Source organism: Mytilus galloprovincialis, chromosome 3 (genome assembly GCF_965363235.1).
Source record: "Mytilus galloprovincialis chromosome 3, xbMytGall1.hap1.1, whole genome shotgun sequence".
NCBI classification, from domain to species: domain Eukaryota; kingdom Metazoa; phylum Mollusca; class Bivalvia; order Mytilida; family Mytilidae; genus Mytilus; species Mytilus galloprovincialis.
The window spans coordinates 916,893-942,106 of record NC_134840.1 but is presented as its reverse complement, the minus strand read 5'-3'; the positions used below and the strand labels follow the sequence as shown (position 1 = coordinate 942,106).

At 32.8% G+C, this 25,214-nt stretch overlaps 1 protein-coding gene across 1 annotated transcript in view; it reads left to right on the top strand.

Moving 5' to 3' along the window:
- The window catches only part of LOC143066896 (E3 ubiquitin-protein ligase TRIP12-like), an 82,879-nt gene that overhangs the window by 6,571 nt on the left and 51,094 nt on the right, over positions 1-25,214 (top strand). Inside the window, exons 3-17 of the mRNA XM_076239722.1 lie at positions 148-789; positions 943-1,148; positions 1,585-1,659; positions 2,256-2,351; positions 4,685-4,770; positions 5,238-5,435; positions 6,128-6,220; positions 6,439-6,600; positions 7,612-7,734; positions 14,947-15,058; positions 17,713-17,777; positions 20,279-20,328; positions 21,341-21,497; positions 23,159-23,315; positions 24,362-24,525. Of these exons, the coding sequence (XP_076095837.1) occupies positions 148-789; positions 943-1,148; positions 1,585-1,659; positions 2,256-2,351; positions 4,685-4,770; positions 5,238-5,435; positions 6,128-6,220; positions 6,439-6,600; positions 7,612-7,734; positions 14,947-15,058; positions 17,713-17,777; positions 20,279-20,328; positions 21,341-21,497; positions 23,159-23,315; positions 24,362-24,525 (2,386 nt within the window). The remainder of the gene's footprint in view (positions 1-147; positions 790-942; positions 1,149-1,584; positions 1,660-2,255; positions 2,352-4,684; positions 4,771-5,237; positions 5,436-6,127; positions 6,221-6,438; positions 6,601-7,611; positions 7,735-14,946; positions 15,059-17,712; positions 17,778-20,278; positions 20,329-21,340; positions 21,498-23,158; positions 23,316-24,361; positions 24,526-25,214) is intronic.

The window sequence follows — 25,214 nt, the reverse complement described above, 5'->3', positions numbered from 1 at the left end:
TTTTGTCTTAGTTTCTCCCTTTTAAATGTTATTTGACAACAACTCCTATTTGTAGCAAGAAAATAGTCAAAATAAAGAATTTCATAATATTGAAAACCATATTTCTTGCATGTTACAAAAAGTTCTTAATTAATTTCTCTTTTGCAGCATTTCACAGTCTGTTTTAATCAAGAAGAAGAAATCAAAGAAGCGATTTGCACAGAGTTCACAGGAAGGTCCAACTACCAGTAAACAAAGTAAATTGTCAGGAACCAGTGTGAAACTATCAAAGAAAGAGAAATTAAGAAATAAAAAAGAGAAAACTAGAAAGAAAAAAAATAAAAGATCTAAGTTACCAGCTGTAGCTGTGAACCCTGAAACCATTGACACTAAACAAACAGAGGAAAAAGACTCTGATACCAATAAATATACAATTTCCAAAAATCTAAGATCAAATTTAGAGGCAGAAGTAGTTCCAGGGATACCTTATTATCCTGAAAGGTCAAGGTCAGTGTCTGGAACTAGAAGTCGGGACAGGAAAAGCAGTTTTAATAGTTTAGAGGATATAAAACTTAAAGTTGTTGGCAAAAGTGTAGACACAAGCCAAGGAACTCAAGATATTCAGGTTGATATCGCTCATACAAGTGTTCAAAACCCACAAAGTACTCATCCTTCAAAGAAAAGGGATAAGAAGAAAAGGAAGAGCAAGGAAAGACGTTCTAGTAGCACTAGTTCTAAATCCTTGTCGCCGGAGCTTGATAGCTTACGGCGCACTCGAAGAAGCAAAACGGGATCGTGTGCTAGTAGCAGGTAAGTTTAATTTTTTTTCACTCATGTTAAAACTTAATTTCAATACATTTACAACAAATCATGTGTTCGTGTATCTTAGAGCACCATTGTCAGACATAAATTTCATTGTTATAACTGAGAATTTATAATAATTATGAATTTTCTTTAAACTAGTGGTAGGCGTTCCGCTTCATCATCAAAGCGTCCTGCTGGTAGCAGCAGTCTCCTAAATACAGCCAGTGGAAGTGAGAGCGGGACATCCAGAGGGGGAGCCAAACCACAAAACAGTAGTAGCCTGATGTCAGGACAGGAAGATAATACTGATAATGGAGGTGGAAGTAGACCTCGGGAGGAAGGTGGCAGTCAGCCATCTCTGGCAGGTAAATGGCATCAGTAGTAGTAAGGTATTTGTTATCCTTGATAGGTAATGATAATGATGGATATACATGTTCTATTATGTGTTTACATTTTCAGGGTTGTAAGTGAGACTCATTTTTCTGTAATTTAGCATTCCTCTGCTCTCCAAATCATCACAAATGGTTAAGCTCAGTCACTTGTTTAAACATTTAAAATGGTCACTTGATTTAAAATAAGAAAAACCTTATAAATGCTGATGTAACATAACATTAAGGAATTTTAAGAAGATACAAAAAACAAAAATAAAACAGTTCAGCTTAATTGTCATGATTGTATATATGTATATTTATATTTATATATGTTTAAAGTGAATATGAATAAAATGAGAATATTTTATCCTCGGAAGCTTTGATAATTTGAATTAATTGTATTGAAATGAGTTTCGTGCTTTTCTTCCAGCATCAAATACTGCAGGGGCTACAGCTATGACCTCTGAGAGCGAGACAGAAGAAGGAGATATGGGAAGATTGCAAGGTATTCAAATACACAACAAGAAATACTAGTCAATCATATATCTTTTTAAAATCTTTTCTATTATGATTATATAGTGTGTAATCTCTTGTATAAGTTATCAAGACCTTATCATAAAGTATAAGGAGGCATTTCAATGACACTGTTTTGTGAATTGTTTCAATGTACATGATATTTACCTATTTGTTTTTACGACTCATTGCAGGGTTATAGAAATACTTGTCTTTCTATCCATCAGGTCATCTAAGCTCTCTCACATGTACAATTCTTGACAGATTTTTATCAAAGTTTTATATCAGCAATGTCTCAAACAAGTTCTTAAATCGGTGTTGATAAATATTTTGTAATAGTTATGCCCATCAGAAATATTAAGTTGCATGATTGTTAAAAAATTTATATAGAAGTTTTACAACAGCAATGTCATAAAACAATCAGCACTGATCAATTATATTTTCAATAGTTATGTCCAATAGAAGTGTAAACATTTCCTTTTATAACTGAATAGGACCTTTTCTTATTTAGTTTCTCAAAAGTCATTTTTGAAAGTATTTTATGTTTACCTTTATAGTTTGTTAACTATACTTTGTTTTCCTTTCCAGCATTATTAGAAGCTAGAGGATTGTCATCAACTTTATTCAACACACTAGGACCCAGAATGCATCAGATTTTACACAGAACTATGGGAGGTGGAGCAAGTATGTACACACTTCTATTGCAATCAATTTCACAGATGATATTGGATACTACAATCCCCTTCCCCTTTCATGAATGTGATCTACTGAATTAGACTATTTACCGGGTTTGTACTAACATGAGCAACACGAAGGGTGCCACATTTGTAGCAGGATCTGCTTACTCTGTCGGAGCACCTGAGATCACCCCCAGTTTTTGATGGGGTTCGTGTTGCTTAGTCTTTAGTTTTCTATGTTGTTTCTAGTGTACCATTATTTTTAGCCATGGCGTTGTCGGTTTATTTTCAATTTATGAGTTTGATTGTTCCTCTGGTATCTTTAGCCCCTCTTTTACAAATTGAATCTTGAAAGAAAAGACAACTACAATCAATTACACCTTAAATCTTGGAAGAAAAGGCACTTACAATCAATTACACCTTAAATCTGAGAAGAAAAGACACTTACAATCAATTGCACCTTAAATCTGGGAAGAAAAGACACTTACAATTAATTACACCTTAAATCTTGGAAGAAAAGACACTTATAATCAATTACACTTTAAATCTGGGAAGAAAAGACACTTACAATCAATTACACCTTAAATTTGGGAAGAAAAGACACTTACAATCAATTACACCTTAAATCTGAGAAGAAAAGACACAATCAATCACACCTTAAATCTGGGAAGAAAAGACACTTACAATCAATCACACCTTAAATCTGGGAAGAATAGATACTTACAATCAATTACACCTTACATCTGGGAAGAAAAGACACTCACAATCAATTACACCTTAAATCTGAGAAGAAAAGACACTTACAATCAATTACACCTTAAATCTTGGAAGAAAAGACACTTACAATCAATTAAACCTTAAATCTTGGAAGAAAATACACTTACAATCAATTACACCTTAAATCTTGGAAGAAAAGACACTTACAATCAATTACACCTTAAATCTTGGAAGAAAAGACACATCAATTACACCTTAAATCTGGGAAGAAAAGACACTTACAATCAATTACACCTTAAATCTGGGAAGAAAAGACACTTACAATCAATTACACCTTAAATCTTGGAAGAAAAGACACTCACAATCAATAACACCTTAAATCTTGGAAGAAAAGACACTCACAATCAATTACACCTTAAATCTTGGAAGAAAAGACACTTCCAATCAATTAGACCTTAAATCTGGGAAGAATAGATACTTACAATCAATTACACCTTAAATCTTGGAAGAAAAGACACTTACAATCAATTACACCTTAAATCTTGGAAGAAAAGACACTCACAATCAATTACACCTTAAATCTGGGAAGAAAAGACACTTACAATCAATTACACCTTAAATCTTGGAAGAAAAGACACTTACAATCAATTACACATTAAATCTTGGAAGAAAAGACACTCACAATCAATTACACCTTAAATCTGGGAAGAAAAGACACTCACAATCAATTACACCTTAAATCTTGGAAGAAAAGACACTTACAATCAATTACACCTTAAATCTTGGAAGAAAAGACACTTACAATCAATTACACCTTAAATCTTGGAAGAAAAGACACTTACTATCAATTACACATTAAATCTTGGAAGAAAAGACACTCACAATCAATAACACCTTAAATCTTGGAAGAAAAGACACTCACAATCAATTACACCTTAAATCTTGGAAGAAAAGACACTTCCAATCAATTAGACCTTAAATCTGGGAAGAATAGATACTTACAATCAATTACACCTTAAATCTTGGAAGAAAAGACACTTACAATCAATTACACCTTAAATCTTGGAAGAAAAGACACTCACAATCAATTACACCTTAAATCTGGGAAGAAAAGACACTCACAATCAATTACACCTTAAATCTTGGAAGAAAAGACACTTACAATCAATTACACATTAAATCTGGGAAGAATAGACACTCACAATCAATTACACCTTAAATCTTGGAAGAAAAGACACTTACAATCAATTACACATTAAATCTGGGAAGAATAGACACTTACAATCAATAACATTCATAATACTCTTTGTGAAAAGAGCTACAATTAGTTCAATGATTTCATTCATGCTGTTGTCAATTTGGAATTGTTACATGGTTCCAATTTTATTTTGAAAATGAATTACACATCAATTTTTTGGGGTTGGATGAATAAAGATGACATTTCTGTAATCATAACATCTATTTTACTAATACTAACTTTATCACTACTTTGAAAAAAATCATTGCACTCTTTCCATGAACATTACTGTATGGAGTATTGAATAGGCATTAAAATAGATTTGTATAAAAGAAAGGGTTTGACACAAATTATTTAAAATCTGACTATGATTGTGTTGATTTTAGTGAGTAAAGCCCAGCAGTTATTGCAAGGTCTACAAGCCACAGGTAATGAGGACCAGCAATTGTCTGCAGCTATAGAAATGTGCCAGGTTAGTTACAGCAATTTTACATATTTACCACTGAATCTTCTACCTAAAAAAGTTATGCCCCTCATTTACATTGGAAAATTGGGGTTTTTAAATGTTAAAGAACTATTTGACAGATTTTTTTTGAAATTTTGACCTAATCACCAGGAACAATAAAGGGGGTGGGAGTGTAATTGTAATTGATTTGAAAAGAAAAATTACGTAATTTCCATGAACATTACACTTGTAGTTAAATTTAAAAGGACTAGTAATTAGTAATCAAGTGTATAATAAAGGTTGAATAAAGAGTACACTTTTGTGGTATTTCAATTATCAGGAGAATTTTTCTTTTTTACATTTACTGTGAAATCTGAAAAGTTAGCTGGAACTCATCACAGCAAATAATGATCATGTCGATGACTTTTCCTGAATCTAGAGAAATCTGTTTAAACAAGCATCTTAGTTAATTATTGAATTATGTATTTGTACAGTTGTTGGTCATGGGGAATGAGGATACATTGGCAGGATTCCCAGTAAAACAAGCCGTACCAGCACTGATTACACTATTACAAATGGAACATAACTTTGATATAATGAACCATGCTTGTCGAGCCTTGACCTACATGATGGAAGCTCTACCCAGGTCATCAGCTGTTGTTGTTGATGCTGTGCCTGTATTCCTTGAGAAAGTAAGTAGGATAAAGTGATTGGTGTATACAATCCTGTTTACAGCCATACACAAATTGTGCTTGAATAAAATAATATATCTCAAGTCCTTACACAATTTATTTATTAAAAGGAGCATAGCAAGTCCATAGGAATTATCATATTTCCACCAACTTAAATTCATAAAAAAAAGGGTTAAACCCCTTGAAGGGGGCATTAAGTTATATCACTTGACGGTCTTGTCTGTATGCCCATCCGTCCTGTAATAGGTTTCATTCTCTAACTTAATTTAAGCCTCTACTAAATGTTATAAATATTATACACTATGCCTTATACCACAAAACAGATAAAGTTTTAATTTTTGTGGTGTTACTTTTTCTGTACTAGAGTTATGCCCCTTTACAAACGGAAAAAACAGCTGAATTTTTGCCTCAAACGACTACTATGGAACTTATACCAGCTGACTTATACACAATGCTTATTACATCAAAACTCAGATCAAGTACACACTTGGGTACTATCACTAAATATAGTTACTGTTCTTGAGTAAACGTTATATGCAAGCAGGGGCATCATTTGTGTCTGATGGACACATTCCTCATGTTCTTAAAAAAGATGTAGGACAGGCCACCTTTGATGAATTTTTATTCTCACTATGTTAAACTGAAGAAAAAAACACTCAACGGAGTAACAATGATGATGATTTTTATTTCAGCTAAGAGCCATACAGTGTATGGATGTTGCTGAGCAGTCCTTAACAGCATTAGAAATGTTATCAAGAAGACACAGTAAAGCAATATTACAAGCTGTAAGTTTAGTGATAAGGTGGATAATATTCAGGAATCAGGATCCATTGCCTTTTGTTTTGAAAACAATTCTAATGGTCTTTTCTATTATTTCTGCAGCTTTTTCGAGTCCATAAATATTCCTGTTTTGAATAATTATTGAAATAAAAGATGAGTTCAGACTTTATTACCATTATTGACTGAAAGTGAGAGTAAATGCAGTGTGAATTATATTTTTCAGGGAGGTATATCAGCATGTCTGATGTTTCTGGACTTCTTTAGTATTACAGCACAGAGAAGTGCTCTAGCAGTGACTGCCAACTGTGTACAGAATCTAACAGCAGAAGAATTCCACTTTGTCAGAGAATCTCTACCATTACTCAGTTCTAAACTCACACATCAGGTACAAGCACTGATCATTTTGATTTTTCAGAAATTCTTTACCATGACTTGAAATATAATTTCACCTTATTAGATCGACACAGCACTGTAGATTTTTATTAGATATGTCAATTATTTTAAGCTCACCGTTCCTAAAAGGAAATGTGAGCTTTTGCCATCACTTGGCGTCCGTCGTCGTAAACAGCAAAAATGTTCAGCAAAGTAAGATTTACAAATAAGTCAACATGACCGAAATGGTCAGTTGACCCCTTTAGGAGTTACGGCCCTTTATAGTCAATTTTTAACCATTTTCCGTAAATCTTAGTTATCTTTTACAAAAATCTTCTCCTCTGAAACTACTGGACCAAATTGAACAAAACTTGGCAACAATCTAGTTTAAAAATTGTGTCCGGTGACCCGGCCAACCAACCAAGATGGCCACCATGGCTAAAAATAGAACATAGGGGTAAAATGCAGTTTTTAGCTTATAACTCAAAAACCAAAGCATTTAGAGCAAATCTGACATGAGGTTAAATGGTTTATCAGGTCAAGATCTATCTGCCCTGAAATTTTCAGATGAATCAGACAACCGATTGTTAGGTTGCTGCCTCTGAATTGGTTATTTTAAGGAAATTTTGCTGTTTTTGGTTATTATCTTGAATATTATTATAGATGTAGATAAACTGTAAACCGCAATAATGTAATGCTTGGGGTATACAATGTTTTTTTATACTTTCATCATAAATTATATTATGAACATGAGACAAACGAGACATTTCAGTGTGTCCACTCTTGTTTTTGCTTTTGAAGAAGATATGACAGAATCGAAGAACCATTTATATAAATTGAAAACCCTGAATAATCATTGATGGAAGATTTAAGCAAAAAATTTAAGGTGAGCGATTCAGGCTCTTGAGAGCCTCTTGTTTGGATTTGTAATAAAATTGAGAATGGAAATAGGGAATTTTATTCTCATAGCATTTAATAGAAGATATATGCATCTTTAATTATATTATATAATTTTTGATTTCAGGATAAGAAGTCTGTGGAGAGTTGCTGTTTATGTTTCTCTCGATTGGTTGATAATTTTAGCAGTGATCAGAGAGTATTGAAGGAAATGTCAGCTCATGGATTGTTAACTAATATTCAACAACTCGTAAGTTTTATAATTACATAAATGTATCCAGATTTAATGCACTAGAAGATGTAAAATGTACTTACTCAATAACAAATTCTAATGCAACATCGTTTGTAACATTAATTTTGATTGGATAACATCACTAATTTTCATGGCATCAATTCTCAATTGATGCTATGAAAAAGTACACGCAAGTGCAGACAATGTATGACAGATTTTAAGCGTATGTTTTAGCATTGTTTTCTATCAGTTTCAATAGAATTGAGATGACGATATTGTATTTCAAGCTCAGACAAATATCCCAATGATATCAGATTTTCTATGATTATATTTTGGTGTATTTTGAATACTTGGCTGTAACTGATATTCATTGCAGTAAATTCAGAATTGCTGCCTGCTCTTTATTGCACAAACATGGGAGAATTATGATTTCAGGAAATGATCCATGAACTTTCTTGTTGCAATTTTCCCAAACTTTAAAATATTGCCAAAAATTCTGTATATTGTGGGGAGTAATTTTGTATCAAATAAGTATTTACTATGCAGTTTACCTTATGTTAAATGAATACACATTATTTCTATGTGCACAGCCATAATATTCACTTAAAATAGAACAAAAACAATAAATAATTTATTTATATTTTTATACGACCGCAAAATTTGAAAACTTTTTCGTCGTATATTGCTATCACGTTGGCGTCGTCGTCTGCGTCGTCGTCGTCATCGTCGTCCGAATACTTTAGTTTTCGCACTCTAACTTTAGTAAAAGTGAATGGAAATCTATGTAATTTTAACACAAGGTTTATGACCACAAAAGGAAGGTTGGTATTGATTTTGGGAGTTTTGGTCCCAACATTTTAGGAATTAGGGGCCAAAAAGGGCCCAAATAAGCATTTTCTTGGTTTTCGCACTATAACTTTAGTTTAAGTTAATAGAAATCTATGAAATTTTGACACAAGGTTTATGACCACAAAAGAACGGTTGGGATTGATTTTGGGAGTTTTGGTTTCAACAGTTTAGGAATTAGGGGCCAAAAAAGGGCCCAAATAAGCATTATTCTTGGTTTTTGCACAATAACTTTAGTTTAAGTGAATAGAAATCAATGAAATTTAAACACAATGTTAATGACTACAAAAGGAAGGTTGGTATTGATTTTGGGAGTTTAGGTCCCAACAGTTTAGGAATTAGGGGCCAAAAAGGGACCCAAATAAGCATTTTTCTTGGTTTTCGCACCATAACGTTAGTATAAGTAAATAGAAATCTATGAAATTTAAACACAAGGTTTATGACCATAAAAGGAAGGTTGGTATTGATTTTGGGAGTTTTGGTCCCAACAGAATAAGGGGCCCAAAGGGTCCAAAATTAAACTTTGTTTGATTTCATCAAAATTGGGGTTCTTTGATATGCCGAATCTAACTGTCATGACTGTGTATGTAGATTCTTAACTTTTGGTCCCGTTTTCAAATTGGTCTACATTAAGGTCCAAAGGGTCCAAAATTAAACTTAGTTTGATTTTGACAAAAAATGAATCAGTTAGGTTCTTTGATATGCTGAATCTAAAAATGTACTTAGATTCTTGATTATTGGCCCAGTTTTCAAGTTGGTCCAAATTAGGGTCCAAAATTAAACTTTGTTTGATTTCATCAAAAGTTGAATAAATGGGGTTCTTTGATATACCAAATCTAACTGTGTATGTAGATTCTTCATTTTTGGTCCTGTTTTCAAATTGGTCTACACTAAAGTCCAAAGGGTCCAAAATTAAACTTAGTCTGATTTTAACAAAAATTGAAATCTTGGGGTTCTTTGATATGCTGAATCCAAAAATGTACTTAGATTTTTTTATTATGGGCCCAGTTTTCAAGTTGGTCCAAATCAGGATCTAAAATTATTATATTAAGTATTGTGCAATAGCAAGTCTTTTCAATTGCACAGTATTGCACAATGGCAAGAAATATCTAATTGCACAATATTGTGAAATAGCAAATTTTTTTTTAATTAGAGTTATCTTTCTTTGTCCAGAATAGTAAGCAAGAAATATCTAATTGCAAAATATTGTGCAATAGCAAGATTTTTTTTAATTGGAGTTATCTTTCTTTGTCCAGAATCAACTTAAATCTTTGTTATATACAATATACAATGTATATTCACTTTTTACTACCAACTGATAAATTAAAATAATCTTTACCATTCAGTGATAACAAGCAGTTTTTTTACATCTTAATATTTTATGATGTATTTAAATGAGTAGTTATTGTTGCAAACTCCATTAGAAATTTTAATTGAGATTAGTTTTGGAATAAGGGAAAGGGGGATGTGATTAAAAAAATTGGGTTCAATTTTTCTCATTTGAAATTTCATAAATAAAAAAGAAAATTTCTTCAAACATGTTTTTGAGAGGATTAATATTCAACAGCATAGTGAATTGCTCTAAGAGAAAACAAAAATTTTAAGTTCATTAGAACACATTCATTCTGTGTCAGAAACCTATGCTGTGTCAACTATTTAATCACAATCCAAATTTAGAGCTGAATCCAGCTTGAATGTTGTGTCCATACTTGCCCCAACCGTTCAGGGTTCAACCTCTGCGGTCGTATAAAGCTACGCCCTGCGGAGCATCTGGTTCAATTATGTAACATAATGTTTTTAAAAGATTTTAGCTATTAAATAATGTATCTGTATTAGAATTCCTCTGTAGGTAAACATGTCCTATCCATGAACTGAAACATACATTTGAGATCCTATTGGGTTCTTCTTACATGTACAGTAAAACCTGTATAAACCGGCCAGCTACGGGACTATGAAAAAGGGCCGGTTTGGACAGTGAGTCGGTTTATTCAGGTTTCCGTTTTGACCGAAGTTAATGACTTGTGACGTCCGATATTTTGCATGTAAAAGTTCTCTCTGATTGTAAATTATATCTGATCATATCTGATAAATTTAAATATTTTCATTTTGTTTTTCATTGTTTGCATATGCATCTTAATGCTCACGTTGTTTGGATTTTGAGACGAGAGTTTTGATTTACTTCCATGATCATTAATTCAAAATGTTGGAATGGCCGATTAAAAAGCCAGAATACTATCAAACGTAATTTCATCACTATCGAAACGTTGTCGCATAGTGTACAATACCATGGATTGATTGTTGCCATCCGGGTATTTTTCATTATCAAGGTCATTTGTTTAGGGGTTTACAACAAGGAACCCAGGATTTCGAAATCACGATGTAAATTTCTACTTCACGATTTAAATTTGTTTATCCAAATAACAAAGTAGGTTCAATCCGATATATATTAGGTGTGTCTTTTCGTTTAATTGACACGTTAATAATGTTTTAATAAATAATACAGCTCACTAGTATACGATTGTAAGTTCACAGTTTAACACCAGACTAATTGATTATCCTGAAAAGCCATATTGTATAAACAAATATGTTTTGATTGCATATCGATCATTGAAATTAATTAGACAAACCGGTTTTGACAGGTAATAAATAATGTAACTATAGTATTGGGACTTCATAATTAGACCGGAATTCGGAATATACAGGGTCCGGTTTACAAAGGGTATTTTTACAAAGACTTTGAAGGGAAAAAATGGGACTTTCATTTTCGGCCGGAATGGACAGGAAAACCGGTTTATTCAGGTTCCGGTTTAATCAGGTTTGACTGTACAAAGGGCTCACGCTACCAGGCGACTTGCGCGAAGAAGTCGCCTTCCCGACCGTCACTTCGCTTTCCCCAACCCCCAAAAGCGAAAACATGTCGCCCTGTTCTTGACGATACTCGCTTTCAGTCGCTTCCGTCATCAGACATTTTCAATTTTTACCAAGTTGATGAAACATCATTTTTTTATTGATAATTAAAGAAATTCAGACATAAACGATTCATTATCTTAAGAAAAGAGGATGAAGCATTGTCTTCGCAGTGTGTAGCAGGTTATTTGATAAAAATACAACTTTTTATCACTTCGTGCATTTCCGCAAGTTCCGGTGCTTGTTACTCGAAAAACGTACATCAACCTAAATTTCGGCGGCAAAATAAGTTTGTTACTTCATTTAAACGTGATAAAAGTTGCCTCCAGTAAATGTTTAATCCTTTAATGGAATAAAAAACGTCATGTTCCTTTCCAAGTAACTTGTCAAACATCGTTTATTTTTGTAAATTTTCTTGCATTCGTCCGCCATTGACCGATTTCTAAACTACGGATCTGAACCGGACCAGCTATGACCGAAATCCGTACTTTTACAATAATTACCACGGACGCACGGATGGAACAGCTGACAGAAGAATATTGATCCCAAAGGGAAAAATTATGCATTCCACACGAATTAAGAGACTTTTGGTTACATCTAATTGATTGGTGTATATAATTCCCTATATTTTTTTTATACGACTGCAAAAATTTTAATTTTTCGTCGTATATTGCTGTCACGTTGGCGTCGTCGTCGTCGTCCGAATACTTTTAGTTTTCGCACTCTAACTTTAGTAAAAGTAAATAGAAATCTATGAAATTTTAACACAAGGTTTATGACCACAAAAGGAAGGTTGGGATTGGTTTTGGGAGTTTTGATCCCAACATTTTAGGAATTAGGGGCCAAAAAGGGCCCAAATAAGCATTTTCTTGGTTTTCGCACTATAACTTTAGTTTAAGTAAATGGAAATTTATGAAATTTTGACACAAGGTTTATGACCACAAAAGGACGGTTGGGATTGATTTTGGGAGTTTTGGTTCCAACAGTTTAGGAATTAGGGGCCAAAAAAGGGCCCAAATAAGCATTATTCTTGGTTTTCGCACAATAACTTTAGTATTAGTAAATAGAAATCAATGAAATTTAAACACAAGGTTTATGACCACAAAAGGAAGGTTGGTATTGATTTTGGGAGTTGAGGTCCGAACAGTTGAGGAATTAGGGGCCAAAAAGGGGCCCAAATAAGCCTTTTTTTTGGTTTTTGCACCATAACTTTAGTATTAGTAAATAGAAATCTATGAAATTTAAACACAAGGTTTATTACCATAAAAGGAAGGTTTTGATTGATTTTGGGAGTTTTGGTCCCAACAGTTTAGGAATAAGGGGCCCAAAGGGTCCAAAATTAAACTTTGTTTGATTTCATCAAAAATTGAATAATTGGGGTTCTTTGATATGCCGAATCTAACTGTCATGACTGTGTATGTAGATTCTTAATTTTTGGTCCCGTTTACAAATTGGTCTACATTAAGGTCCAAAGGGTCCAAAATTAAACTTTGTTTGATTTTGACAAAAATTGAATCCTTGGGGTTCTTTGATATGCTGAATCTAAAAATGTACTTAGATTTTTGATTATTGGCTCAGTTTTCAAGTTGGTCCAAATCGGGGTCCAAAATTAAATTTTGTTTGATTTCATCAAAAATTGAATAATTGGGTTTCTTTGATATGCCGATTCTAACTGTGTATGTAGATTCTTAATTTTTGGTCTCGTTTTCAAATTGGTCAACATAAAGGTCCAAAGGGTCCAAAATTAAAATTAGCTTGATTTTAACAAAAATTGAATTCTTGGGCTTCTTTGATATGCTGAATCTAAACATGTACTTAGATTTTTGATTATGGGCCCAGTTTTCAAGTTGGTCCAAATCAGGATCCAAAATTATTATATTAAGTATTGTGCAATAGCAAGAAATTTTCAATTGCAGAGTATTCAGCAATAGCAAGAAATCTTCAATTGCACAGTATTGTGCAATAGCAAGAAATTTTCAATTACACAATATTGAGCAATAGCAAGAAATCTTCAATTGCACAGTATTGTGCAATAGCAAATATTTTCAATTGCACAGTATTGCGCAATAGCAAGAAATATCTAATTGCACAATATTGTGCAATAGCAAGAAATTTTCTATTGATTGGAGTTATCTTTCTTTGTCCAGAATAGTAGTTGAATCAACTTAAATCATTGTTTTATACAATATACAATGTATATTTTTACTTTTACTACCAACTGATAAATTAAAACAATCTTTACCATTCAGTGATAACAAGAATTTTTTACATTTTAATATTTTATGATGTATTTAAATGAGTAGTTATTGCTATTTCTTCAATTTTTTTGAGAGGATTAATATTCAACAGCATAGTGAATTGCTCAAAGGCAAAACAAACATTTTAAGTTCATTAGACCACATTCATTCTGTGTCAGAAACCTATGCTGTGTCAACTATTTAATCACAGTCCAAATTTAGAGCTGAATCCAGCTTGAAAGTTGTGTCCATACTTGCCCCAACCGTTCAGGGTTCAACCTCTGCGGTCGTATAAAGCTGCGCCCTGCGGAGCATCTGGTTATGGATTGTTTCAAACTATTGATTAAAGTTGATTAACTCTGAGACTATTATACTAATATCAATATATTATGGCCCAGCTTAATAACTTTTATATTTTTTTATGAGAAACACTGAATTTCATACACAAGATAATTTGATAATAATTGATATATTAAAATTTCTTTACATTTTTTAAAATAATTTTTTTTTTTTTTTTAGTGCTAGATATTTAGTTTGTAGTTTCTCACAAGAACCTTAGTAAAACTTAAACAACTTTTAATTTCAAATGTTACTTTAACCCTTTCCTCCATGAAATTTTTTTCTCTCACATACTTGATTCGCATAGGATTTTTTCAATAAAAAAAAATTCATCACATTTCAAGGATTAATGCATTGTGAAAACGAATATTTCATCAATGAAATTCAAGTCAGATATTCTTATAAATATCCTTTTCATATTGGAAACAATTTTTTTTAAGTCTGATGCAGACATTTTGTAGTCAAAGCGTTTCAACTGAGGTACTACACAGGCGTCAAAAGGCGTCATTATGGAGCAAAGGGGGTGGCGTCAAAAAGCGTCATTATGGAGGAAAGGGTTAATTGTAATTTTTTTACTTAGATATGAATTGAACTATATAAAAAGAACATTTTTACATATGGCCCTTTATACTATTGTAAAATCCAAACATTGTAGGGCACCGCGCGAATGAGCACTTCTCTTTCAAATCTCACCACTTCTCCCTATCAGTTTCAAAAAGAGAAATCACTTCTCCCTATAATTCTGAAGTAGTGTGAGCCCTGCTGTACATGGAAATTTTGTCACTGGGTTATATTAACTTTTGCTTCTTTAAAAGGTTCAAACATAAATCAACAATATTCATGTATAGGATGTGCTTATCATGCAGTGCTCAAATTTGTTTAAATTACAATTCTTTTGTAGTTGGTTGTGAGCCCACCTGTTATTAGTACTGGTATCTTTGTTATGGTGATCAGAATGTTAGCAATAATGTGTGCCAGCTGTCCTGATCTAGCTGTTGTTCTACTCAAACAGAGTAAGTATTTATAAATAAGAAGATGTGGTATGATTGTCAATAAAACAAAGTATTTATAAATAAGAAGATGTGGTATGATTGCCAATGAGACAAATTATTTATAAATAAGAAGATGTGGTATGATTGTCAATGAGACAACTCTCCACCAGAGACCAAATGACACAGAAATTAACAACTATAGGTCTTGAACAGTGATAAAAGCCCATACCGCACAGTCCGCTATAAAAGCCCCCGAAAACATAAATGTAAAACTATTCAAACGAGAAAACTAACTGCCTAATTTATGTACAAATAAATGAATGAATAATAAATAAGTAACAGCAACAAACGACAACCACTGAATTACAGGCTCCTGACTTGGGATAGGCACATACATACAGAATGTGGCAGGTTTAACATGTCAGTGGGATCTTAACCCTCCCCTAACATTTGACAGTGGTGTAACAGTACAGGCTCCTGACTTGGGATAGGCACATACATACAGAATGTGGCAGGTTTAACATGTCAGTGGGATCTTAACCCTCCCCTAACATTTGACAGTGTTGTAACAGTACAGGCTCCTGACTTGGGATAGGCACATACATACAGAATGTGGCAGGTTTAACATGTCAGTGGGATCTTAACCCTCCCCTAACATTTGACAGTGTTGTAACAGTACAGGCTCCTGACTTGGGATAGGCACATACATACAGAATGTGGCAGGTTTAACATGTCAGTGGGATCTTAACCCTCCCCTAACATTTGACAGTGGTGTAACAGTACAGGCTCCTGACTTGGGATAGGCACATACATACAGAATGTGGCAGGTTTAACATGTCAGTGGGATCTTAACCCTCCCCTAACATTTGACAGTGTTGTAACAGTACAGGCTCCTGACTTGGGATAGGCACATACATACAGAATGTGGCAGGTTTAACATGTCAGTGGGATCTTAACCCTCCCCTAACATTTGACAGTGTTGTAACAGTACAGGCTCCTGACTTGGGATAGGCACATACATACAGAATGTGGCAGGTTTAACATGTCAGTGGGATCTTAACCCTCCCCTAACATTTGACAGTGTTGTAACAGTACAGGCTCCTGACTTGGGATAGGCACATACATACAGAATGTGGCAGGTTTAACATGTCAGTGGGATCTTAACCCTCCCCTAACATTTGACAGTGGTGTAACAGTACAGGCTCCTGACTTGGGATAGGCACATACATACAGAATGTGGCAGGTTTAACATGTCAGTGGGATCTTAACCCTCCCCTAACATTTGACAGTGTTGTAACAGTACAGGCTCCTGACTTGGGATAGGCACATACATACAGAATTTGGCAGGTTTAACATGTCAGTGGGATCTTAACCCTCCCCTAACATTTGACAGTGTTGTAACAGTACAGGCTCCTGACTTGGGATAGGCACATACATACAGAATGTGGCAGGTTTAACATGTCAGTGGGATCTTAACCCTCCCCTAACATTTGACAGTGTTGTAACAGTACAGGCTCCTGACTTGGGATAGGCACATACATACAGAATGTGGCAGGTTTAACATGTCAGTGGGATCTTAACCCTCCCCTAACATTTGACAGTGTTGTAACAGTACAGGCTCCTGACTTGGGATAGGCACATACATACAGAATGTGGCAGGTTTAACATGTCAGTGGGATCTTAACCCTCCCCTAACATTTGACAGTGTTGTAACAGTACAGGCTCCTGACTTGGGACATGCACATACATACAGAATGTGGCAGGTTTAACATGTCAGTGGGATCTTAACCCTCCCCTAACATTTGACAGTGTTGTAACAGTACAGGCTCCTGACTTGGGATAGGCACATACATACAGAATGTGGCAAGTTTAACATGTCAGTGGGATCTTAACCCTCCCCTAACATTTGACAGTGTTGTAACAGTACAGGCTCCTGACTTGGGATAGGCACATACATACAGAATGTGGCAGGTTTAACATGTCAGTGGGATCTTAACCCTCCCCTAACATTTGACAGTGTTGTAACAGTACAGGCTCCTGACGTGGGATAGGCACATACATACAGAATGTGGCAGGTTTAACTTGTCAGTGGGATCTTAACCCTCCCCTAACATTTGACAGTGTTGTAACAGTACAACATAAGAACTATTAAAATCAGTTGAAAAAGGCTAAGTATGCCACTTTATCAAAAGAATAAATTGTCTGATTTTATTAAATATGTGTCTTATTCTATCATTTTGTTTGGCATCCACGAACTGGCAAAACTTGCCAATATGAATAAACAACTACAACTTTTTCTTATCTGAAAAATATATTTTGGGTCAATTGTTTTGGTTTATATTGGTTGAAAGGTATTTTTTTTTACAATATAGACAAGATAGTTTATCCGTCCATACAAAGAGTAAAATAGAAAGATTTTATTTAAAGCAAAGCTCCAGAAACAACGAAAACCATTCATTTTTTTTATGAAGTATTTCCTAGTACGTATACCCATTTGACTCTATAAAAGGCTATCGAAATAAAAAAAAAGAAGAAAAAAGAACAGTGATAATTCAATATGTTTTCTTTTATTTATATGCTAAACCACCTTTGTTGTCTTTTTGATGTATTTATTTTGATTATCTTTTTAATTTCTGGTGTCACTTGCAATAAATTTAAACATTATTTATTTTTAGAAATAGCTGATACTTTGTGCTATCTTTTGGTGGGAACTTCTGAACAGACTGAAAATGTTGTTGAGGTGGGTATTTTAGCTATGATGAATATTTGACATATTAAGTAACTTGAAATTTGTTTGAAAATAAGTCTGTTGAATATCAATAGACACTTTTAATAATCAGAAGCAAGGTAATAATGAATTGTATAAAATGCTTGTTAAATCAAATACTACATATGATGGGATTGCAACTAAACTTGGCAATATGGTCATGTATAATGAGAGAAAGAAGCTTATTGATTTTGAACTCAGTATGTCCATGGTCAAGGTCACAGAACTTAAAAATATCCTGAAATTTTTGCACAAAAGTGGTTTCCAGATGCTAAATTGGGAAATTTTGATTAATTTAAAGTCATAAGAAACGAGTGACTGGTGAAAAATAATGTTCATCCAATTCTTGAACCAATGCATGTATATATCATGAACTTAGTCCTCTGTGCACGATTTTATCATTTTTTACGCAAATATATCGTATAATCGTCAATTTTTTTTCTATCTGTCTGTTATGATTTAACAAATATGGCTACTCATTAAATGCCGTGTTTTGAAGCTGAAGTTTACCGATTGTCACCTTAAAGTAAATAATCAACAAAAATCATGGGTATTTAGCATGTGTTTAACATATACAATCAGGTAATTGTTTATTTTAATAACAGATTCATGCGTATTGCTATCACCGGATTTTTACAAGGAGGGTCACGCTTAGGTCACTATGCATACGGAAAATATGTCGGCGAATTGCTTCCTGGAAGCAAGCAATTAAAAATAAGTAAACTTCTTCTAAATGTTGAAAAATTAAAGAATTTTCCTCAGAAAAAAGTATATGTACATAAGTTGTATAATGAAAACTATCCATTTAGTTTTAAAAAACATATGCATATTTTTTTTTAATTTGAGGTTTCATATGACTTTAACAAAATCATTTGGCAATATTATTAAATCGGTAAAACACACATATTCCCTAATTTTACTCAAAAATCATCATTAAATAAGTTGAAAGAGAACAAAACTTGTTTTTAATGTATTTATTTCATTAATATCAAATATTGCATTATAAAAAGATTGCCTATAATTGCTTTCATACTCTTTATTTGAGCTCAGGCAGATAGACACCACATCTCCTTATTTTTATACACCCGTCAAAATTTTATACGGCCGTCAAATTTTGACGGGACGTATTATGGTATACAAATATCCGGTGTCTGTCCGTCCGTCTGTCCGGCGTAAGCATGTCGCACCGTAACTTGAGAAAGACTTATCCAAATTTCATGAAACTTAATATAGTTGTTTCTTATGATGGTCAAATGATCTGTATACTTTTTGGTGAAAATAAGATTTAAACTTTTTGAGTTACGGCACTTTATAACTAAAACAGGGGTGTGTTTTTTTCACATGTCGCACTGTATCTCAAAAATGATTCTTGATTATGACTTAAAACTTTAAACACTTCTTAGTTATATTAATCTCAATATCTGTATACTTTTTGGTGATGATTCAAAATTTCATTTTTGAGTTATTGAGTATTTTGTAAAAAAGGGGGAGGGTTTTTATACGCCCGTCAAAATTTTTGACGGGACATATTATGGTATACAAATGTCCGGTGTCCGTCCGTCCGTCTGTCTGTCTGTCTGTCCGGCGTAAACATGTCGCACCGTAACTTGAGAACGACTTATCTAAATTTCATGAAACTTAATATAGTTGTTTTTTATGATGGTCAAATGATCTGTATACTTTTTGGTGAAAATAAGATTTAAACTTTTTGAGTTACGGCACTTTGTAACTAAAACAGGGGTGTGTTTTTTTTCACATGTCGCACCGTATCTCAAAAACGATTCTTGATTATTGCTTAAAACTTTACACACTTCTTAGTTATATTAATCTTAATATCTGTATACTTTTTGGTGATGATTCAAAATTTCATTTTTGAGTTATTGAGTATTTTGTAAAAAAGGGGGAGGGTTTTTTACATGTCGCGCCGTATCTCAAAAATGATTTATGATTATTGCTTAAAACTTTACACACTTCTTTGTTATATTAATCTAAAGATCTGTATACTTTTTGGTGATGATTCAAAATTTCATTTTTGAGTAATTGAGTATTTTGTAAAACAGGGGAGGGTTTTTTACATGTCGTGCCGTATCTTAAAAATAATTTATGATTATTGCTTAAAACTTTACACACTTCTTTGTTATATTAATCTTAAGATCTGTAACTTTTTGGTTTTGATTCAAAATTTTATTTTGGTAATATTTAGTTTTTTGTAAAAAAAAAACAGGGTGGGGGGTTTCACATGTTCCGCTGTGTCTCTAAAACAATATATGGTTATTGCTTAAAACTTTCTCAGAAACTATTTATGATTATTGCATAAGACTTCCACATAAGACGTCGGGCGTATCATGCGCTCATGGCGCAGCTGTTTATTATATTATATTTTAAAAGTCATACTGATTTTCTCTTTAAAGCTGAAAAAGAATGAATATCAAAAATGTTGATAATAACTGTATATGAATTTGATATAATTTCAGTTAGTGTCCAGGACACCACAGGAGCTGTATGAGATTGTCTGTCTTATTGGGTAAGTTACTGTTTAATAAGATATCAATGCATTCAGCTGATTAAATCACTTTTCATTCATACTCAAGATGTCACAATTGATAAGCAGTAGAGTATAGCGACTGAATTATTCAGGTTTCATTTATTATGCCAATGAGGTTTAACCTTTCTTACTGATCACCCATCATTGTACCTTATCACTGACACATATGTATCTAATCTTATTCAAAGTAATGGAAGCTTCAGTTTGCATACAAAATGTTGTCTTGAAAATAATAGATTTAAGAGTATTATCATGGCTAAAAGAATATTGACAGCAGTATAATGAATTGTTTGCTTGGTTTAAACATATCCAACAGCTTTCTCATGTAATAAATTTCTGTGTGATTGTGAATGCACAGATGTGTGATTGTGTATTTCCCTGACCTCTGATTAGTTGATATTTGGCAGAGGTCAAGTTCTAAAGGAATTATCACTTGAATTGGTTATTGTTTTTACAAAGAGGTTATTGCTGATATATAACTTTGACAAAGGGAGTATCATTAATTAAACAAAAGCATCCTGAAATACAAACATGTTTCCTAATTTTCTTCAAAGATCGGCGACTAGAATGTTTCAGAAAAAGAATAACATAACTTTTTGATACAAGGAAATTCTCATCCTTGCTTGGTTTTAATACATAATGATATATATTTTGGTTTCAGTCAGTTTTATGTCAGTTTTGGGGCCCTTTGTAGTGTGCTGTTTGGCTGGGTGTGAACAAAGGCTCTGTGTTCAGTTCTTTAACCTAATGCTATAATGGTTTTACTTTTACTAATTGTGACTTAGATGAGAGATTTGTCTCACTGGCACTCAAACCACATCTTTTTATATCTATAAACGACTAGTATGCAATTTTTATAGATAAACAATAAAAGCATACATTTTTTTTACATAAAAATGTATCTATATAAATGACAAATATGCCTTTGTTATAGATAAACCATAAAAGCATAGAATTATTTTAACTTAAAGATGTGATTATTTTTTTTCAGGGAACTTATGCCCAAGTTACCAACTGATGGTATATTTTCCATTGATCAAATGTTACGTAAAGGATCGTTCACTCAAACTGATGCAGTTATGTGGCAATGGAGGGATGATAGGAGTATCTGGCATCATTATACAGCAATAGATAGTAAAATTGTAGAGGTAAATAACGTACAGTAGTCAGGTGGAAAAAAGGGTGGTAAATCAAGAAGGGCACATTCAAAAGTCGAAGTCAAAGAGAAACTGACAACAAAATCAAAACTGAAAAGACACCATAAAATATTACACAGAATATTTAAGTGTAACTGTGTAAACAACACTAAACTCACCAAACACAGGGGTGAACTCAGGTAATGGAAAGGGTAGACAGAATCTTCCCCACTTCTGGCACTTGTCTTGTTGCAAATTTGGTGATAAATCTCAAATATTAAGTACTCCTCATTGTGGCCTCATTTATATATTCAGCAATAGATTGGATAGTGTAAAGGTAAAAAGTTCGATAATCTTTAGAATGTTAAATAAGTTCCCATTTGAGTATGAATGTTTGATAGTTTGTAGAAAATATTTTATGTAATACTTGGCAGTGTCATATTTAATCTTATTACAGGCATGATAGTGTTATATTTAATCTTATTAAAGGCATGATAGTGTTATATTTAATCTTATTAAAGGCATGATAGTGTTATATTTAATCTTATTAAAGGCATGATAGTTTCATATTTAATCTCATTACAGGCATGATAGTGTTATATTTAATCTTATTAAAGGCATGATAGTTTCATATTTAATCTTATTAAAGGCATGATAGTGTTATATTTAATCTTATTAAAGGCATGATAGTTTCATATTTAATCTCATTACAGGCATGATAGTGTTATATTTAATCTTATTAAAGGCATGATAGTTTCATATTTAATCTTATTAAAGGCATGATAGTGTTATATTTAATCTTATTAAAGGCATGATAGTTTCATATTTAATCTCATTACAGGCATGATAGTGTTATATTTAATCTTATTAAAGGCATGATAGTGTCATATTTAATCTTATTAAAGGCATGATAGTGTTATATTTAATCTTATTAAAGGCATGATAGTGTCATATTTAATCTTATTAAAGGCATGATAGTGTTATATTTAATCTTATTAAAGGCATGATAGTTTCATATTTAATCTCATTACAGGCATGATAGTGTTATATTTAATCTTATTAAAGGCATGATAGTTTCATATTTAATCTTATTAAAGGCATGATAGTGTTATATTTAATCTTATTACAGGCATGATAGTGTTATATTTAATCTTATTAAAGGCATGATAGTTTCATATTTAATCTCATTACAGGCATGATAGTGTTATATTTAATCTTATAACAGGCATGATAGTGTTATATTTAATCTCATTAAAGGCATGATAGTGTTATATTTAATCTCATTACAGGCATGATAGTGTTATATTTAATCTTATAACAGGCATGATAGTTTCATATTTAATCTCATTAAAGGCATGATAGTTTCATATTTAATCTCATTACAGGCATGATAGTGTTATATTTAATCTTATTACAGGCATGATAGTGTTATATTTAATCTTATTACAGGCATGATAGTGTCATATTTAATCTTATTAAAGGCATGATAGTGTTATATTTAATCTTATTAAAGGCATGATAGTTTCATATTTAATCTTATTAAAGGCATGATAGTTTCATATTTAATCTTATTACAGGCATGATAGTGTTATATTTAATCTTATTACAGGCATGATAGTGTTATATTTAATCTTATTAAAGGCATGATAGTGTTATATTTAATCTTATTACAGGCAGCCTATCAAGCTGGAGAGGATGAGGTCAGTTTATCTACTATGGGCAGGTCATATACAATAGACTTTAACTCCTTGCAACAGATTAATGAAGACACAGGGACAGCACGACCTGTACAGAGGAAACTTAATTCATTTGGTGTCCCACAGCCTACAGGTTAGAAATTAAAACCAGTCCAGGCAGTGTGATGAAAAATAAGCTTGTCTTCTACTTAGTCTTATAAAATTCATTCAGTGAATGCATGAAAAAAATATGTTGATTTTACAGAATGAAAAAAGTAGTCTGCTTTGAAAATATTAATCAGAAAAAATGTTTTAATGCAAATTGTTTTCAAGTTCAAACTAATGAAAACCCTGAATGACTCATAAAAGTGAGATGTTTTACATCTCTAAACTTGCTATAAAATGTCTGTAAACCTGCTTCAAAATACTACATAAAAGTGACAATTTTAGTGTTTTTTAAACTGCTTCAAAACACTACTTTTTTGGCTATATTTGAAAATGTTATAAAATCCTTGGTATTTGTTGTTAACTCTTATGTATTGGATATCATTCATCTTTGGTTTTAAACTTATTAGCCACTTGCGACGCAGTCGGTGGGACATCAGCTCACTCCGCCTGTCTGTCTGCCTGTCCATCTATCAGTCCAGCAAATCAGTTTCGCACACCTTTATTTCTTCATGCTTGATTTGATATTAGGTATATTGATTTTAAGAAGATTTTGCAGCTTTTGGTTGTTATCTTATAGATAGAGATAAACTGTAAACAGCAATAATGTACACCAAAGTAAGACCTACAAATAAGTCAACATGATCAAAATGGTCAATTGACCCTTTAAAGAGTTATTGCTCTTTATGGTCAATTTTTAACATTTTCAAAAATTTTGTAAATTCATAAATAATTATAGATAGAGATAATTGTAAGCAGCAAGAATGTTCAGTTAACTAAGATCTACAAACACATCACCATCACCAAAACATAATTTTGTCATGAATCTATCTGTGTCCTTAGTTTATGATATGCACATAGACCAAGGTGAGCGACACAGGCTCTAAACTAGTTTTGTCATTCTTGAAGATTTTGTTTTGATAAAAAAGGTCTGTGATTTTACAGGGTCATCCCAAACCACAGATCCACTGGTAGATAGATTGGATTCTAGAGCAGAAATTCTAAAATTCTAACAATTTATATTTATTATTACAGGGTCCTCCACCAATACCACAACACCACCATCCTCCACTACAACCGCAGATCCATTGGTAGATAGATGTGATTCTAGAGCAGAAATTCTAAAGGAGGACATGGAGTTAGCCTCAGCTTTCATACAAACTCTCTTCTCTGTCTTGTATGAAGTCTATAGTTCATCTGTAAGTCCTTAAATACTTTTTACTTTCTAAAAGTTTGAATTGATCCATAGCATCTATTTTGCTAAATTGATATTATTGATATGAATTGCAACTCTTTTGATATCAGTTGTAAATAATTATTTGTTAGTTTTCAGGTATTTGCTTGTGGTAATTTTGCTTTTGTTTTGTTTTAATGCCACTGCTGATAGGGTAATTAAGTTTTACATCTGTACCTCTGTCCGTTTATCCTGAGATTGGTTTCAGTTCTCTGACTATTTTGCCTTAATCAAATGTTATGAAACTTATACACAGTGTTATTACCTTGAATAGTTATCAAAGGTACCAGGATTATAATTTAGTACGCCAGACGCGTGTTTCATCTACATAAGACTCATCAGTGACGCTCAGATCAAAATAGTTATAAAGCCAAACAAGTATAAAGTTGAAGAGCATTGAGGACCCAAAATTCCAAAAAGTGGTGCCAAATACGGCTAAGGTAATCTTGAAAAGAGATCAAGTTTGAATTTTGATGGTGTCACTTTTACCATTCTTAAGTTATGCACCTTTACAAATGGAATGATTCGTGTTCTACAACTTCAGTTTACCAACTGTTATGAATCTTGTACACAATTTTTGACATTACTTCCTTTAGGCTGGTCCTACAGTACGACACAAGTGCCTACAGACATTATTACGAATGATATATGCTT